General features: G+C 34.9%; 1 protein-coding gene across 2 annotated transcripts in view; it reads left to right on the forward strand.

Annotated features, from left to right (window-relative positions):
• LOC138713236 (probable tubulin polyglutamylase TTLL9) overlaps positions 1-17,802 on the forward strand; it is a 616,516-nt gene that overhangs the window by 169,937 nt on the left and 428,777 nt on the right. The window contains exon 1 of one of the 2 annotated variants that reach the window (XM_069845166.1): positions 5,792-5,956. The exons of the other annotated variant lie outside the window; for it this stretch is intronic. Coding sequence (XP_069701267.1) covers positions 5,941-5,956 — 16 coding nt within the window. The 5' untranslated portion in view covers positions 5,792-5,940. Of the gene's footprint in view, positions 1-5,791; positions 5,957-17,802 lie in introns of those variants that run through there. 2 annotated transcript variants of the gene reach the window in all.

Consider the following 17,802-nt stretch of genomic DNA (forward strand, 5'->3'; position numbering starts at 1 on the left):
AAAATTTTCATATGGACTACACGTATCAACATCTAAAACACTTATTTGAAACTATTTTTTGTACTTACACTAATAACGGAGATGTCCTATGTCGCGCGACTTTTGAATCACCCTGTATATAACCTGGTGGAATATATCATATTGTTTAATTAAATTTTTATTTTTTATATCGCATACTGAGCATCACTTAGGAAAATATACAGGGACATCATTTTATTTTTACTTCAATTTTTATTGTACCTTAGTTTTTTTAATGTACTTCACTCTCACCCCTTGTACTAGTAAACGTCACCTGTCCACACGTCACCAAGACCGCATATACAGTCAAAGTCGTCTTACATTCATAGTAAACAGTACTGAGTGAGTATAATACGTTCCAGAAATATGGTCGCGTTTTCCAGTGGAGAAAAAGCATTCAATATTGAATCATATTTTCGGAAAGATTCTGTGCGTCCGTTTGGTTCGCGCTTCTGCTGGCCCCTCTGTACAGGCTAGTTGCTCGGCTGTCTTAGCTCTTTTCTGAAAACATTTGCTGTTAGGAACTGGACATCTACGTAATATTATACAACTGTTTAAAATAATGTAAATAAATGGGCCTCGTTAAATAATTAACTCTTTTCTTTACAATCCTACTACATACCACTGGAACGGAGAGAGATAGCATGTCTGAGAAAATTTATCTGTGCGGATTGGGCAGAATTGAATTTACAGTACGTAAGATACTCCGTTATAGAGTAGGTACAGAATCATTTCAAAATGAGCTACTGTTTTCAGGTACGAAGGGCGAAACTGGAAATACGAATTTGGTACAACATAGTGCGATAATATGAAAAAAAAAAAAAAAACTGATGCCAGTATCGAAATGAACGGCCACCATTTTCAACAATTTGTTTAAATATCCATATTTTGATTATTTTTCAATTTAAATACATTTTCTATATTATATGCTAATGTGCTGTAGACAGTATAATATATACTGCACAATGAATACGTCCGAATGGATACCTCAGTTAGTAAGTAAAAACACTTGTTAATACAGTACTGTATTTTTATTAAATAAAAACTTAATGAAAATTATCAAATTCAGAATCGTGATTTTTCAAGTTTACGTAAATGGATGCACTACTTTTCTTCCCTCCTATACCTAGTAAAATGATTTCTTTGTATTTTACGCCAGTATCATCGAACTCCGGTCGTGAAAGGGGGTAGCAAACGGTGTTTCCGGTTCTCAACCGTTAATCAAAAGGTATTGCTAGGTAAATATTAGAAATGTTAGTAAAAATAAAATGATGTCCCGATACTTTCATTTAGGATTTAGATTTTTGTTCGTTTCTTTAGTCTTACTTAAAGTTACTGCTGCTTCCCTACTGATCATCGCACTTACTGTGCATAACTCTAAGCCATATGCATCGCGCCTGCCTTTCCCGTTCCTGCGTGAAAGAAAAATACACGTGTCGCTTGATTTACCTGTCGTGCGTACTAACTTTCACATGCTTCAACCGACATCGCTGTTCTAAGGCTATCGTAATATTTATATAATTAGTTTTAAAGTTTTACAATTTACTGCTCTTTGTATTAAAGTATACTTTCTTTGCATATTTCATATTACAAGAAATCTATATATAGCAGCACTCTCCTAGTTCAGATCCAATGAAGACTTGTCCACATGTTTCATAGCGAAATTATTTTCATACAGGATTATTACGGATCATTATCTGACATCACACTCTGAGGCCTAAGCAGATAAATAATACTAAATACATTTCTGATACTTATTTTAAAACCTTAATTAAAAAAAGAATGTGTTCATTAAAGCTGAAGAGATGTGTTTATGAATTCATAATTTAACGTTCTTCTATGGAAGAAGACAAATCCATCTTGATTCAGGCAAGAGAAAAGGAGATGCTGATTCACTCAAATATCGTTAAAGTCCCAGTAATTTTATACATAAAAATAGTAATTGATGACGGCAGAAAACACAATTTTTAATACTTCAGAACTCTCTGAAACGAGAGGGGATGTAAGATGCACCTGCTGTCCGTCCGCTGGGATTTCTAACGTAAAATATTTTATGATATTATTATACATATAAATAGACGAATTTAGATCAGAAAAAATAATTCGAACGAAGTGAAGAAATAATAGATTTATGTTAACTTTTATCAGTAATTATAGATTAGTGCAAACGTAAGGTAATGAAATGGTGAAGATATCGCTGTCTAGGTATAATAAAAACGTCGATAAAACTACACTTTAAGGACATACGAATATTTTTTTTGTAAGAGAGAAAGTTGGATTTATAAAGACTGCAGGGGTAAGTATTTACACTTTTTTTTTTGAGTTTACGGGTTTCTCATATAGGATATACGAATTGAGTACTAACATATTACATTATTTGAATAGCAACACCTGGTTGATTTTTATTAATTTTCAGAAATATTCTCATATGCGTTAAAAATTGTAAAGATAAGTTATTGATGCCTATGGGCGAATACATTAAGGTACAAAACGAATGTGTAAATATCACCCTTGCAGTTTAGTTGGAGGCAGCTGAGTGTATTCTGGACTGTACGTACCTGTGGAGTGAATACTGTTATTGTAAATGGAAAAAAAATAAAAGTTTATTCTACGTACTAAAGAGTTTACTATTTATTCTGTCAGGAATACTTTTCAATAAATCTTTTCCTGTGCTGTAACCATGTGCTATTTATAAAACAATAATTTGGGGTGGAGGTTACACGGCTGTTCGGAATTCCTTTTTCTAACCCCTAAATTACTCCTTTATTTCTACTGTATATTGTTGAAATCAGGTTTTATGTCAGATATGAAATGCGCAGATTATTTTTCAAATTAATATCATTAAAGTCACCCTTTGTTGGTTTTTAACATTTCGTAACAGAAAATGCCCATATGTTAACGAATAGTATCCCGAAACTATTATTATTATTATTATTATTATGTACTATTTCATAATTAGCCCTTAGTACAGCTTCAGGTGAACATTCCATCATGGCCTAAAAATACGTAAACAATTTTATCATAAGTAATAAACAGTCTATTATATCTCATTATTAATATATTAAGTAAAGTAAGTAATTTTCTTCGCAACCATAGTAGTTAATAGGTGTTAAATTACCAAAGTTGTAAAAACGAAACTTTTTAGCTTTTACAAAATGAATAACTACTGCCACCTAGCGGTAGAAGACATTACTACTAACTACTAAGCTGCAACACTAGGTTGCGTTGTCTAATGGTGGAGATGACCCCAGATGGTCTACGTGGTGTTGGTGACAGCATTCTTCCCCTTGTATGGAATATTTCTGATGTCTTGTTCAACTATGGGTAACCAAATATTCGGAAGAATTAGACTAGGTTGACTAATGACATTGTCCGAAAAACTCATATGTGCGGCTTCCTTGTATTTCCACTGTGTCAGAGAACGCTCAGTTTGTAGGATTGAAGTATTTTCCCACTTTATTTTGTGTCCGGATTCAAAGCTGTGTTGTATTATTCTTGATTTATCTATTAGGCATTGTTTGAAGTTGTACTTGTGCTCCTTAATTCTTGTGGGCAGAGGTCTGCTCGTTTCACCTATATACACGCCACCGCATTCACACGGAATGTTATAAATGCAGTCTCTGGCATCCATGTAATTAGGTTTGGATTTGTTGTTGGACAGGATTCGGCTGAGTGTACTCTCTGATTTGAAGACCGCTCTGATGTTATATTTCTTGGAGATTTTCTTGATTTTTTTTCTTAATTAGAATCTCCACCGAAGCCAGAAATCAACGATCAGTCATACAGAATAGCTGTACGTAACGATCCCAACAGTAGGTTTTTTCCTTTCTCTCCTTCCTTCCACCTGAAGACGAAGAGAGAACCACCCTTCGAAACGTTGTCTTAATTTTTGATTGTGACAACGAGCAATGAAAAAAATCCAAACCCCTCACCTAAACATTAATGATCCACCATTGCTTTCCAACCCCTCATTTAGATCAAATATTTTTTTAGTTATTTAACGACGCTGTATCAACTACGAGGTTATTTAGCGTCGAGGAGATTGGTGATAGCGAGATGAGGCCGAGGATTCGTCATAGAATACCTAGCATTCACTTTACGTTTGGAGAAAACCTCGGAAAAAACTGGGCTGATTACTGAATCAGCCCAAGTGCGATTCGAACCCGCGCCCGAGCGCGACTTCACACCTGCAGGCAAGCGCCTTAACCAACTGAGCCACGCCGGTGGCTTGAAAAAACATGTTACTTGCTGAGAAAGCTATTCTCTCAAGGCATTAAAAAATCAATACTTTCATCGCCTATCACATGTTTATAATCGTATTTATATTTTAGATCACAATAAGGGCTAGGATTTATAAGTGAAAACAGATTTGTTTGAGCCGTTGCTATTAAAATGTTATAATATATTGTAAATAATGATATTTTGAATGATATGAAACATATTGCATTCTCCGTATCAGGCCACATATACAGTTTTAATACATGTTTTACACATTTGAAGAAAACTCACTTATATCTACAAATTTCAATATTTTATCTCCATATTTTATGGTTTCGAAATTTTTGTCACATAATATTTAAAATTTACTTTACTAGAATCACAATTTCGAAGATTTTGGTCTTGCCATGAAATGTGGAAAGCGGACTTTTCTTTATTTTAATCACTACACAGAAAATACCCTAATAATTATTTAAATGCCAAACTTCGTTATTTTAAATTTATGTTCTCTGGCTTGTCATGTTTACGCAATAAGCTCTTCAGTTGTTTTGTGTAATTTGGTAGCATGAAAATCGTTAATGATAATTGATAAACTGTTAATACAGACTTAATTTTTGGATCATTTTTATAAAATTCTTAGTGCAAAATTTGATAATGTTCAGTTCAAATGTATATTTAGTCAATTCAGTGCTTATAAATCCTGATCTTGGTCATAATTATTATATTATATTATGCTTGTAACATTTGATTACACAGCAAGAACTTCATTTATGTATCGAAATTCTCACGTAGAACAGCTTTTCCCAGTCAGTATCAAAATGATTATGTAACACCACCTTATGCACAAGCAGAGCCATCTGCAGTTATGTAGGGTAGATGACCTTGGCACAAGCCATTGCTGTACAGTACGAATACAAATGAGCCGTTCAGAGCAGAAGTGGTGTAAGTCAAAATTGGATAGTGAGGTTTAAAGTAAAAATTCTGTAAAATATAGCGCAAAGTAGCAATTAACATGTCCTTCGTGCTATCCACTGACTACTAATAATTTAAATAAATTCAATATTAATTGCTACTTTGGGCTGTATTTTACAGAATGTATCCTTTAACCCTCATTACCCATTTTTGACTTACACCACTTCTGCTCTCAACGGCTCAAATATTGAACTCGGAGTAGTTACTTCGATTTTAGACCGAGGGAGGCAGTAGTGATAGAGTTCCTCGATAATATTGAATATGAGTTAAGACATAGGATCCAAATATCAGCTACCTCGTTGCATAATCCAGTATGCGCTTACAACAGCTTTGCTTCTAGTAAATACACGTTAACAGGTTTTTCTTATTCCTCAGTAATAAATTGGCTGTAATAATCACTTTTTTGCATTATATAATAAAAATTATATTATAAAATAATGTAATATGTTATAAAATTATGTATCAAATTTGTTTAATATCTGTAAACAATTATATAGGTTTATGGTTTTACCACAGTCTGTGGATTGATAGGTTGTTTATCTTTGATTAAGACAAATGAGCAATCGTTCCCGTTCGTCATAGTTTTCCTATAAGCATCGGAGGATTCAAAAGGCTTGACTGTCGGTGCGCGATAGAAATTCGTTAGTGATTGAACATTACACGAATAAAGCTTGGAATAGAGTTTAAAAGTGAAGCAAGATGCAGCATACGTGACTTCATTTTCAGAAAAAGATGTTACACGGCGCAGGTAAGTGATTCATACATAATATTTAGTTTACTTTTAGGTTGTGTATTAAAATATCTGTTCATGTCCCTAATTTCAAACATGACTACTTTTGACCAGATTGAATGTTTTATAACAATTGCTTATACGAAACAGAAATGATGCTGCGTTTTTTCGGTAAAATTTATGGTTAAACGAGCGTTGAGTGATTTCTTTTCCTGCTGTGGATATGCATCTTCAGCCGTCTTACATGTCGTACCAACATAACTTACGAGACAATACGAACGTTTCACGCTAGTTTGCAATGTTCCAGCGGGATAGGAATTCGGCCATTTTCATACCTCAGGGAAGTATGTAGAGATAACAAAATGGAGTGTTATGACAGGTTAGGTTAGTTTAGATTTTTATTATGTCTTACGTACTAATCCGTCACAGGTTAGGTTACGATAGTTTAGGGTTTTGTAATGCCTTGTATAGGCAAATCTGTGATAGGTTAGGTTTGGTTAGTTTAGGATTTTAGTGACAGGTTAGGTTAGTCTTTTATTATGCTTTGCTTATACGAAACTGTGACAGGTTAGGTTAGGATAGTTTAGGCTTTTGTTATGCCTTGTATAGGCGAATCTGTGACAGGTTAGGTTAGGTTAGTTTAGTATTTTAGTGACAGGTTATGTTAAATTTGACTTTTATTATGCTTTACATAATTATACGAAACTGTGACAGGTTAGGTTAGGTTAGGATAGTTTAGGCTTTTGTTATGTCTTGTATAGGCGAATCTGTGACAGGTTAGGTTAGGTTAGTTTATGATTTTAGTGACAGGTTATGTTAGTTTAGACTTTTATTATGCTTTACATAATTATACGAAACTGTGACAGGTTAGGTTAGGTTAGGATAGTTTAGGCTTTTGTTATGTCTTGTATAGGCGAATATGTGACAGGTTAGGTTAGGTTAGTTTATGATTTTAGTGACAGGTTATGTTAGTTTAGACTTTTATTATGCTTTACATAGTTATACGAAACTGTGACAGGTTAGGTTAGATTAGGATAGGATAGGATAGGATAGTTTAGGCTTTTGTTATGCCTTATATAGGCGAATCTGTGACAGGTTAGGTTAGGTTAGTTTAAGATTTTAGTGACAGGTAATGTTAGTTTAGACTTTTATTATGCTTTATATAATTATACGAAACTGTGACAGGTTAGGTTAGGATAGTTTTGGCTTTTGTTATGCCTTATATAGGCGAATCTGTGACAGGTTAGGTTAGGTTAGTTTAAGATTTTAGTGACAGGTTATGTTAGTTTAGACTTTTATTATGCTTTATATAATTATACGAAACTGTGACAGGTTAGGTTAGGATAGTTTAGGCTTTTGTTATGCCTTATATAGGCGAATCTGTGACAGGTTAGGTTAGGTTAGTTTAGTATTTTAGTGACAGGTTATGTTAGTTTAGACTTTTATTATGCTTTACATAATTATACGAAACTGTGACAGGTTAGGTTAGGTTAGGTTAGATAGTTTAGGCTTTTGTTATGTCTTGTATAGGCGAATCTGTGACAAGTTAGGTTAGGTTAGTTTAGGATTTTAGTGACAGGTTATGTTAGTTTAGACTTTTATTATGCTTTACATAATTATACGAAGCTGTGACAGGTTAGGTTAGGATAGTTTTGGCTTTTGTTATGCCTTGTATAGGCGAATCTGTGACAGGTTAGGTTAGGTTAGTTTAAGATTTTAGTGACAGGTAATGTTAGTTTAGACTTTTATTATGCTTTATATAATTATACGAAACTGTGACAGGTTAGGTTAGGATAGTTTAGGCTTTTGTTATGCCTTATATAGGCGAATCTGTGACAGGTTAGGTTAGGTTAGTTTAGTATTTTAGTGACAGGTTATGTTAGTTTAGACTTTTATTATGCTTTACATAATTATACGAAACTGTGACAGGTTAGGTTAGGTTAGATAGTTTAGGCTTTTGTTATGTCTTGTATAGGCGAATCTGTGACAGGTTAGGTTAGGTTAGTGTAGGATTTTTGTGACAGGTTAGGTTAGTTTAGTTTAGGCTTTTATTATCCTAGTCAAGATTAAGGTGAAAACGATTGAGTGTGGCGCTCTTGAACAGGTAGTGATTTTTTGTTTACGTAATTGTAAATAATATATAGGGGAAGTTAGGAGGCTTGACCCTTTTAAGTATTCTGTTTTTTATTTTGTCAGTGGAATCTTGTAAAATCAAATTAATTCTACTTCTCTGATATCTGATTAGTGGAATATGTAGCTAATCAGCGATGTATGCAATGGAGGTGGAAAGGAACTGGCCACCTTACCCATTATGTCCTGGCCTAGTTACTTCATGGGTGATGTCTTGTTCGTGTTACTTGTGGGGTCCAGTACAGACATAAGCTAGGAAAAACATTGAGCTACTTGTAATAATTTTAGTAATTGCCTATTATGAACTCAATAGAATGGGAGGTTTGACTCACGTACAAAAAATCTTATATAGATGTGAAAATGTATACACATTATAAATGCAAATTAACATGAAATGAATTATCTCATAGAAACGTAATACATATAGTATTACCTCGATTACTCGAATCGCAACGGGACCAAAACAATAGTTTGACTTACAGAAATTTCGAATTATTGAAATTTGATTGGAGAATTATAAAATAACGTACTGTATGTTCATAAAAGATTAACAGTACATGTAGGATTATGTTTTACAAGAGAAGTACTGTACTATTGCAAAAGCACTGTCATTTTCTGTTTCTTGTTTTTTCATCTTCTTTTCTTCCACGTAATTTTCCAGCACATTAAAAGCACTGAAAAGATGATACTATCAATCACATTTTGTGGTCAGGGGTATTACTGGAGTTTTTAACTTAATGATTTGCGTGCTTCTAGCAAGCGAAGTATTTGACTGATGACTCACGCTATTCTTGTTTCGTAAAATGGGGCAGAACAAAACAAGAACCACTATAATAAAAATGTAGGCCTACATTGATGAAACATTATTAACACTATTAAGCTTATGTACAGTGTTGTATGTTTTAATGCAAGGATTTTATTTCACAAAAGTATACTTACTTACAAATGACTTTTAAGGAACACGGAGGTTCATTGCCGCCTTCACATAAACCTGCCATCGGTCCCTATCGTGAGCAACATCAATCCAGTCCCTACTATCATATCCCACCTCTCTCAAATCTATTTTAATATTATCCTTCCATCTACGCCTTGGCCTCCCCAAAGGTCTTTTACCCTCAGGTGTTCCAACTAACACGCTATATGCATTTCTAGATTCACCCGTACGTACTATATGCTCTGCTCATCCCAAACGTCTGAATTTGATGTTCCTAATTATTGTATTAGGTGAAGAATACAATGCGTGCAGTTCTGCAACTTTCTCCATTCTCGTGTAACTTCATCTTATGTAACTGTGACATATGCTTTTTACAAAATACTTAAATACTTTTGAACGCTACTGTACGTACATGTGTGTATGTATGTATGTATGTATGTATGTATGTATGTATGTATGTATGTATGTATGTATGTATGTATGACTCGGGACAAAAAGGAATACCGCTTATCTCCGAGGGCGCCACTATCATGTTTATATGCGTGTTACGGATGGAACGGGGAGTGGAGGGGAAGAGAAAGAACGTATTTGTATATGTAAATATATATATATATATATATATATATATATATATATATATTATATGCGGAGACTAAGTAAGGTAGAAAATAGGAAAGATTGGAGAATGCTGGGTTTGCACTGAAAGACCTTCCCTTGGGCAGAAAACTTGTATGTATGTAGGCTATACAAATTTAAATTATGGTTTATTTAACGACAATAATTGCGTACCATCAATTATTTTTTACATAAATATATATATAAGGTCCTATTTTAAATACATAATCAATTATTGATAAATAGATTTAACAAATATATTTTTATATAAGTAATATATATTCAAATAATTTAGATTTATATTAATATAAATCACTCGCAACTGCAGAGGTTGTATCAGTGTCGCCGGTGTGCCGCAATTTTGTCTCGCAGGAGTTCTTTTACATGCCAGTAAATCTACTGACATGAGCCTGCCGCGTTTAAACACATGCCATCGACCTCGGCTGGGATCGAACCCGCAACCTCGAGCATAGAAGGCCAGCACTATACCAACTACGCTACCGAGGGTGACTGTATGTATGTATGTTATTTGGTTATTTTACGACGCTGTATCAACATCTAGGTTATTTAGCGTCTGAATTAAATGAAGGTGATAATGCCGGTGAAATGAGTCCGGGGTCCAGCACCGAAAGTTACCCAGCATTTGCTCATATTAGGTTGAGGGAAAACCCGGAAAAACCTCAACCAGGTAACTTGCCCCGACCGGGATTCGAACCCGGGCCACCTGGTTTCGCAGCCAGACGCGCTGACCGTTACTCCACAGATGTGGAATGTATGTATGTATGTATGTATGTATGTATGTATGTATGTATGTATGTATGTATGTATGTATGTATGTATGTATGTATGTATGTATGTCAGAGAAATGGTCTCTCTAATCCTCTCAATAGCCCAAACATAATTATTACTGTTGCCATGTAAGCATGTAATAACTAATAAGTTGGCTGTAATGTTTTGAGAACCCCATAACAGAGAAAGGAAATAACCACATTCAATATATGGGCCTATTTTGTACATACAAAGGAACAAGGAACAGCCTGTTACAGTATTTCTTGTGCCTGTCGTGTTTCGTGGTAGTGCACTTGCAGTAAGAAATTAGGAGTCATTGTGATAGGTTCTGACGTGAAATAGTGGCACTGTAATCAGAAGACAGTGATAGTGGCCCTAGTGGGTCCTACTCCCAAAAAAATCTACATCCGGTGTGCCTAAATATATAGGACGGAAATAAAATTGTAGAAAATTAAGGTAAACAATTCCTTAATTTAAAGCTTGGTTTTGCTCTGATGAAACAAACTGTAGAAGGGCTAGATGTAGGTTCTGGTTCTTCTGTTATTACTGCGGTTGATCCTTCTGAAGACCTTCCCAAGGTACGGAGACAACAAACTGTTAAAAAATCATTTTATGTGCTGATATCTAATTTTTAACAGTTATTTCCTTATAAGAATTAAAAAAAAAAATATATATAAAACACTGTGGTGGGAGTTTGGATAAAACAATCAAAATAGGCCTATTTTATATATAGCGTACGATCCTCCAATCAAAAGTACGATAATTTGGAACCAATGGTGCTACCCACACAGTCTACTATATACAGACACGAAGCTTGGGATGTTTTTTTGCAAATCTCGCGATAGTTGCTAGCCGCTTGGAGCACTGTGAGTACTAGGAACAATAGGCTGTGCCACAGCCATCGTGATCTAATACAGGCTGTAAGGCAGACCATGTAACTCGCTTAACCCGATCACGAAGGGCGGCGTTTCAACCATATAAATTAGTTGGAATGCATAAACAGTAACATATGTTTCTCTAAAATATAATGTAATTCCATTAATAAAATTTAAAACAATGATTATGAGACACTTCAGACATAATTCACTTGCGAGTTAAGATTTAATATTATTTAGGCTATGGTGTGAAAATTACGTTGTTCGTATGTGTAATACCTGCCTTTATTTCCATTCACTATTGCGAAATTCTTGTACATTCATTTATGCACGATTCAATAATTTTCAATTGCACCGCACGGATATTTATATATGTTGAAATTATAGGCTATGTTTACTGTACTAGTTGTCCCTTTCTGTCTAAATTTAGTGATCTCCAATGCCTTGCCATTCAAATGAAAATTATAGGTTATGTTTACTATATTTAACTTATATTCCTAAATTCTCAATCATACATTAAGGTCTAGATCGAAAAACTATTGCCTGTGCCGTATTTAGCATTTTTATGAAAAGCTATGTAAACTGTGAAATGTTCGTTATCGGTTGTAATAAATGTAAATGGCCCAAATGCATTAATTTGAATAATAATATGGGACAAGGAGACGTTTGTAGTACTATAAATTGTAAGAAAAATAGGTTAGAGTTATCCTTCTTCTTAAAGATCCAGGAAGTGAGTTTATAGAATATATATTTTATGAAAATAATATACAGGGACATCATTTTATTTTTACTAACATTTTTAATATTAACCTGTCTATACCTTTAGAGAACCGGAAACACCGCTTCCTCCCCCCTCCAAGACTGGAGTTCGATGATACTGGCGTAAAACACAAATCACTCTACTAGGTATAGGATGGAAGAAAAGTAGTTCATCCATTTACGTAAACTAGGAAATATCGCGATTTTGAGTTTGATAATTTTCATTAGGTTTTTCTTTAATCAAAGTACAGTACTGTATTAAGAATAAGTGTTTTTACTCACGAAGTGAGTTATCCATGCGAACGTATTCATTATGCAGTGTATACTGTCTACAGCACATTAGCGTGCAATATAGAGAAAGAAGTTAAATTGAAAAATAATCATAATATGAATATTTAAACACAATTTTGAAAATGGTGGCCGTTCATTTCGATACAGGCTTCAGTTCTTTTGTGCATATTATCGCACTATAGACTATTGCATCTAATTCCAATTGCCAGTTTCGTCCTTGGTACTAGTAACTCATGTTGAAATAATTCTGTACCTACTCTACGTACTGTGAATTCAATCTTCACTTCTGCCCGACCCGAAAATATAAAATTACTCAGACATGCTATCTACTGTCCGTCCAAGTGGTTATGCCGCAGGATTATAGAAAGGGAGGAAATCACGTGACAGTTAATTACTTAACGAGGCCCTTTTATTTAAGTTAATTTAAACAGCTGTATAATATTACGTAAACTTCCAATTCCTAAGAGAAATTAATGTTTTCAGAAAAGAGCTAAGACAGCCCAGCTATTACAGAGGGGCGAGCAGAAGCAGTTGGGGGAAATCGGGATGCGACGTAGGCAAACGGACAGTACCTGTGCGAAAATATGATTCAATATTGAAAGCTCTTTCGTCACTGGAAAACGCGAACATATTTCTGGAACGTACTATACTCAGTAACTCAGTACTGCTTACTATCTGCGGTCTTGGTTCTGTGTGGAGTTGGAACTTCCTTAGTAGAAGGGGTGGGAGTGAAGTACATTCAAAAGCTCAGGTACAATACAAATTGAAGTAAAATAAAATGATGTCCCTGTATAAACCTTATGTATTTCATATTTCAATAGTGGAAGGAAGGTGTTAATTTTTTCAAAAGAACACGATATCGAAAGTACAATACATTTTGTGTGAGATCGTGCGTATTTGCTTGTTTTCCGCACAGAACCAATACGCGGTAAGTGTGAAATACCACATTCAGTATTCCCAACGTAACACACATAACAATTTCCCTCTTCTTACCGCTTAAGCGCGACATTCATTTTACTGCTTTAGGCTTTTAACATATTATTTTTAAAGACGTTTAACATAGTAATAATTATAAATTGGAAACTTACCACTGTTATGGGCTAGAATTAATTATTGTTAATTATTGTTTTTAAATATTTGCAAAAATTAAGTAAAGTCTACTACTCCACGAAACTTATTGCATTCCTGATACAAGTAACATTAAAGAAGCCGTGAAAAAATCAACAAGATTCCAGATGCCGATGTTATTACTGCAATATGTTATATAAATAATATTGTTAAAATATTGAAATGAAAAATAAATCATTACATAACCTTACCGTTTGTTTTAAGTTCCCATTTATAGACTGGGGGAAAAAAAGACAGACATATATCACGGCCTGCTGGAGTATAGGAAACACAGAAAACATTTTATAGCAACAATGTTGAAGAAAGATATTTTGGTTTTCCGAAGTTGCCGTCATTAAACAGAAACCAACATGGAGATTTCATTGCAACTGATTAGAAATTCATCTTTCAGGTATGTAATAAACGATCTTCGCACAAAATAATGTACGATACACGAGTGGTATGTTTGTTTTCATGTTCTCGGAAATTAAAAAAGCTCAACTACGTTTCGCTTTTTCAATCTTTTCCTCGACCACGAAAACGTCAACATACCGCTCTTGTAACGAATATTACTATTATGGTCTGCTAGGGAAAGTCTCTGTGATGAGGCGATAGTAGCGATCCTGGTGGTGAGCAACTATCTATGGATGCATATTTCAACTGTCTATGTTTGCATATTTAGTAAGTATTAAGCTTCGTGACTGTATATACTAGACTGTGCTACCCAGTCAGGACTGGCAACGCTGTTCCTAAGTAACCTCTCCTTTCCGCACAGTGACGGAGTAGCAACTGATTGCATCAATATTTGCTGTTGAATGTACTCCCGGTATCGCAGCGTAGTCGAGTTTGCTTATATACACCCCGCCGCGCTGTCCCGAGTACTGTATGTGTGCAGCGCAAAGGATGACTGGAGAATGTAAACAAACATGTTCCCTCCCCTTGCGGACATGTGTGGCTGGCACGCAACAGTGACATACGAACTTCGATAGTGTCAGATGGAGATGTTGAGGTAAGAAACTGCTTCTCTATAATGATCACAACTAAAGAACGATGAAAATCCTCGGAGACACCAAGGTTGAGACTTGATTTCTCATTGGGGATAATTGGTGTTTAAATCTGGTGATTGCTACGAAACTAAACGGTTCATCTATAATCTTTTCGCAGTAAGAAAAATCCTAATGTAAACAATAGCACGTGACTGAAGTGAGGCTTCATTGGCCGCTGTTTGGCGCCATAGATTCTCAGTACGTGTTCCCGCCTACTGTTGTACATTCTGTTTCATGTTAAACATTTCCCGTTACTCGTCAAGTAGGTCTAACCTCACTACTATGCATTCGTTTGTTTAAGAAACATTTATTTTATAATGACTGTAATTAAATTATTTTTAAGTCTTATGTCTTCACAATGGGCAGTTGAGGATGCAAAAACCATACTTCAGTACCACGTGCTTACGTGAACAACTACGAGCTTAAGTGACGCCAGCTTGTTACAAGAACAGACTACCTCGGTATTACTGTTGGTATTCATCCGCGTTCATAGTACATAACAAAATATAAAAGTAGCTTTTCTTTTACATAGCGTTTTACATATGAGTAAACTTAAATGTTTCGTCATATTTAACAACTAGAATTCAATGTTTTATTTTCAAATAATACAAGATTGTAGTTTCCAAATACGAACTATATTTTCCTGCGCCATGTGAGTGTTTCGACTGGGACCCAATCACGGGTATGACAGCAACGTGCTTATGTTTACATTAGGATTTTTCTTACAGCAAAAACAGTATATATGGTGTATTCGGAGCTGCAAATTCAAGCATACAAGTTCAACAATACAGTAAAACCTCGATAAGACGCGCCCGCTTTTTACGCTATTCCGTGTAATACGCTTTTTTCCCCCCCACATACTGTATAACGCCTTTATAAAATACCTCGTTTGTTGGGCTCTAGTCCCGCATAATACGCTTTTTTTTGTGGAATATTTTATGTAATTTTCAGCATTGTACTATAACAGAAATGAAACTTTTGGCCATTGAACTCACTGGTGCCATTAACCTGAAAAGTAGGCCTAGTAGTGTTTGACCCTTTACCTGGGCACTTAAACCATCATATTCTACAAATATCCCACCCTCTTATTCGACTCTTTACTTGCGCGCTTAAAGCCTACATACAGTTGCAATTTTCCACCCTCTTGCAAATTCTCTTTCTCAAACAACATCCCTCACTCGGCCGTAATAAAATTCCAGAAATTTTTGCTAGCCAGTTGTTGTCTTTTAGTGTCTGTGAGTGTGTTTACAATGAGTGTTATATAAGAAAATATGGAAATCCTACGAAAGTACGATGAAAACAGTACTCTTGATTAGAAATAACTCTTTGATTCATTAGGAATCCCATGATGGACATTATGGTACGATAATAAAAAATCGCGACAATCACTGCAGCTGCAAAATCGGGAGGATGTAAGTGCAGGAAAGTGAAGTGTGGTAAATATGAGGACTTTGAGAATACACACACGGCAAACAACTATAAATTACTTCTTTTTTTTCGAAAGAATTAAGTACAGTACATATTTTAAGTATCTTTGACGTAGGGTACAGTAATTATACAGGGACATCATTTTATTTTTACTAACATTTCTAATATTAACCTGGCTATACTTTTGATTGAGAACCGGAAACACCGTTTGTTACTCTCTTCCTCGACTGGAGTTCGATGATACTAGCGTAAAATACAAACAAATCAATTTACTAGGTATAGGAGGGAAAGAAAGTAGTTCATACATTTACGTAAACTAGGAAATATCGCGATTTTCAGTTTGATAATTTTCATTATAGGTTTTTGTTTAATCAAAATACAGTACTGTATTAACAATAAGTGTTTTTACTTACGAACTGAGCTATCCATTCGGACGTATTCATTATGCAGTGTAGGCCTATATTATACTGTCTACAGCACATTAGCGTACAATATAAAGAAACGAGCTAATGCTGGGTAACTTTCGGTGCTGGACCCCGGACTCATTTCACCGGCATTATCATATTCAATTCATTCAGACGCTAAATAACTTAGATGTTGATACAGCGTCGTAAAATAACCCAATAAAATAAAAAAAATATATAAAGAATGAAGTTAAATTAAAAAATAATCATAATATGAAAATTTAAACACATTTTTGAAAATGGTGGCCGTTCATTTCGATACAGGTTTCAGTTCTTTTGTGCATATTACCGCACTATAGATTATTGTACCTAATTCCAATTACCAGTTTCGACCTTCGTACTAGTAACTCATGTTGAAATAATTCTGTACCTGCTCTATAAAAGAGTACCTGACGTACTGTAAATTCAATCTTCACTTCTGCCCGATCCGAAAAGATAAAATTACTCAGAAATGCTATTTACTGTCCGTCCAAGTGGTTATGTAGCAGGGTCGTAGAAAGGGGGGAAATCACGTGACAGTTAATTACTTAACGAGGCCCTTTTATTTAAGTTATTTTAAACGGTTGTATGACATTACGTAGACGTCCAATTCCTAAGAGAAATTAATGTTTTCAGAAAAGAGCTAAGACAGCCCAGCCACTAGATTCTACAGAGGGCGAGCAGAAGCGAGTGGGTGAAACCGGGATGCGACGTAGGCAAACGGACGACAGTGCCTGTGAGAAAATATGATTCAATATCGAAAGCTCTTTCGTCACTGGAAAGCGCGAAGATATTTATGGAACGTACTATACTCACTAACTCAGTGCTGTTTACTATATGCGGCCTTGGTTCTGTGTGGAGGACAATTGGAAATTTACTAGTAGAGGGGGTGGAAGTGAAGTACATTCAAAAACTTAGGTACAATAAAAATTTAAGTAAAAAAAAAATGATGTCCCTGTATAATGGAATAATACTGTATTACCTTTCATAAATCACGTATTCAATAAAGAAAAATGCTAATAGATACTGTATATAAGTCAAAATTTAGTATACCCACCTAATACGCGATACAGGTTAATACGTCGTTTACACACGGTCCTTGAACAGCGTCTTATCGGTGTTTTACTGTGTTATCCTTTCTACCAAAGGGAACAATAAATACAATAAACTTTAAGGTCACAGTGCTGAAGGCTTTCTATCTCCCGTCTCTTATTTATCTTGAGAGAAGATATCATACAATAGTAATATGCGTTACAAGAGCGGTATGTTGAAGTTTTCATGTTCGAGGAAAAGTTTGAAAAAGCGAAACGTAGTTGAGCTTTTTTAATTTCCGAGAATTGAAAGAAAACATACCGCTCGTGTATCGTACATTATTTTGTGCGAAGATCGTTTATTACATACCTGAAAGAGGAATTTCTAATTAGTTGCAATGAAATCTCCATCTTGG

This window comes from Periplaneta americana, chromosome 14 (genome assembly GCF_040183065.1).
Source record: "Periplaneta americana isolate PAMFEO1 chromosome 14, P.americana_PAMFEO1_priV1, whole genome shotgun sequence".
NCBI classification, from domain to species: Eukaryota; Metazoa; Arthropoda; class Insecta; order Blattodea; family Blattidae; genus Periplaneta; species Periplaneta americana.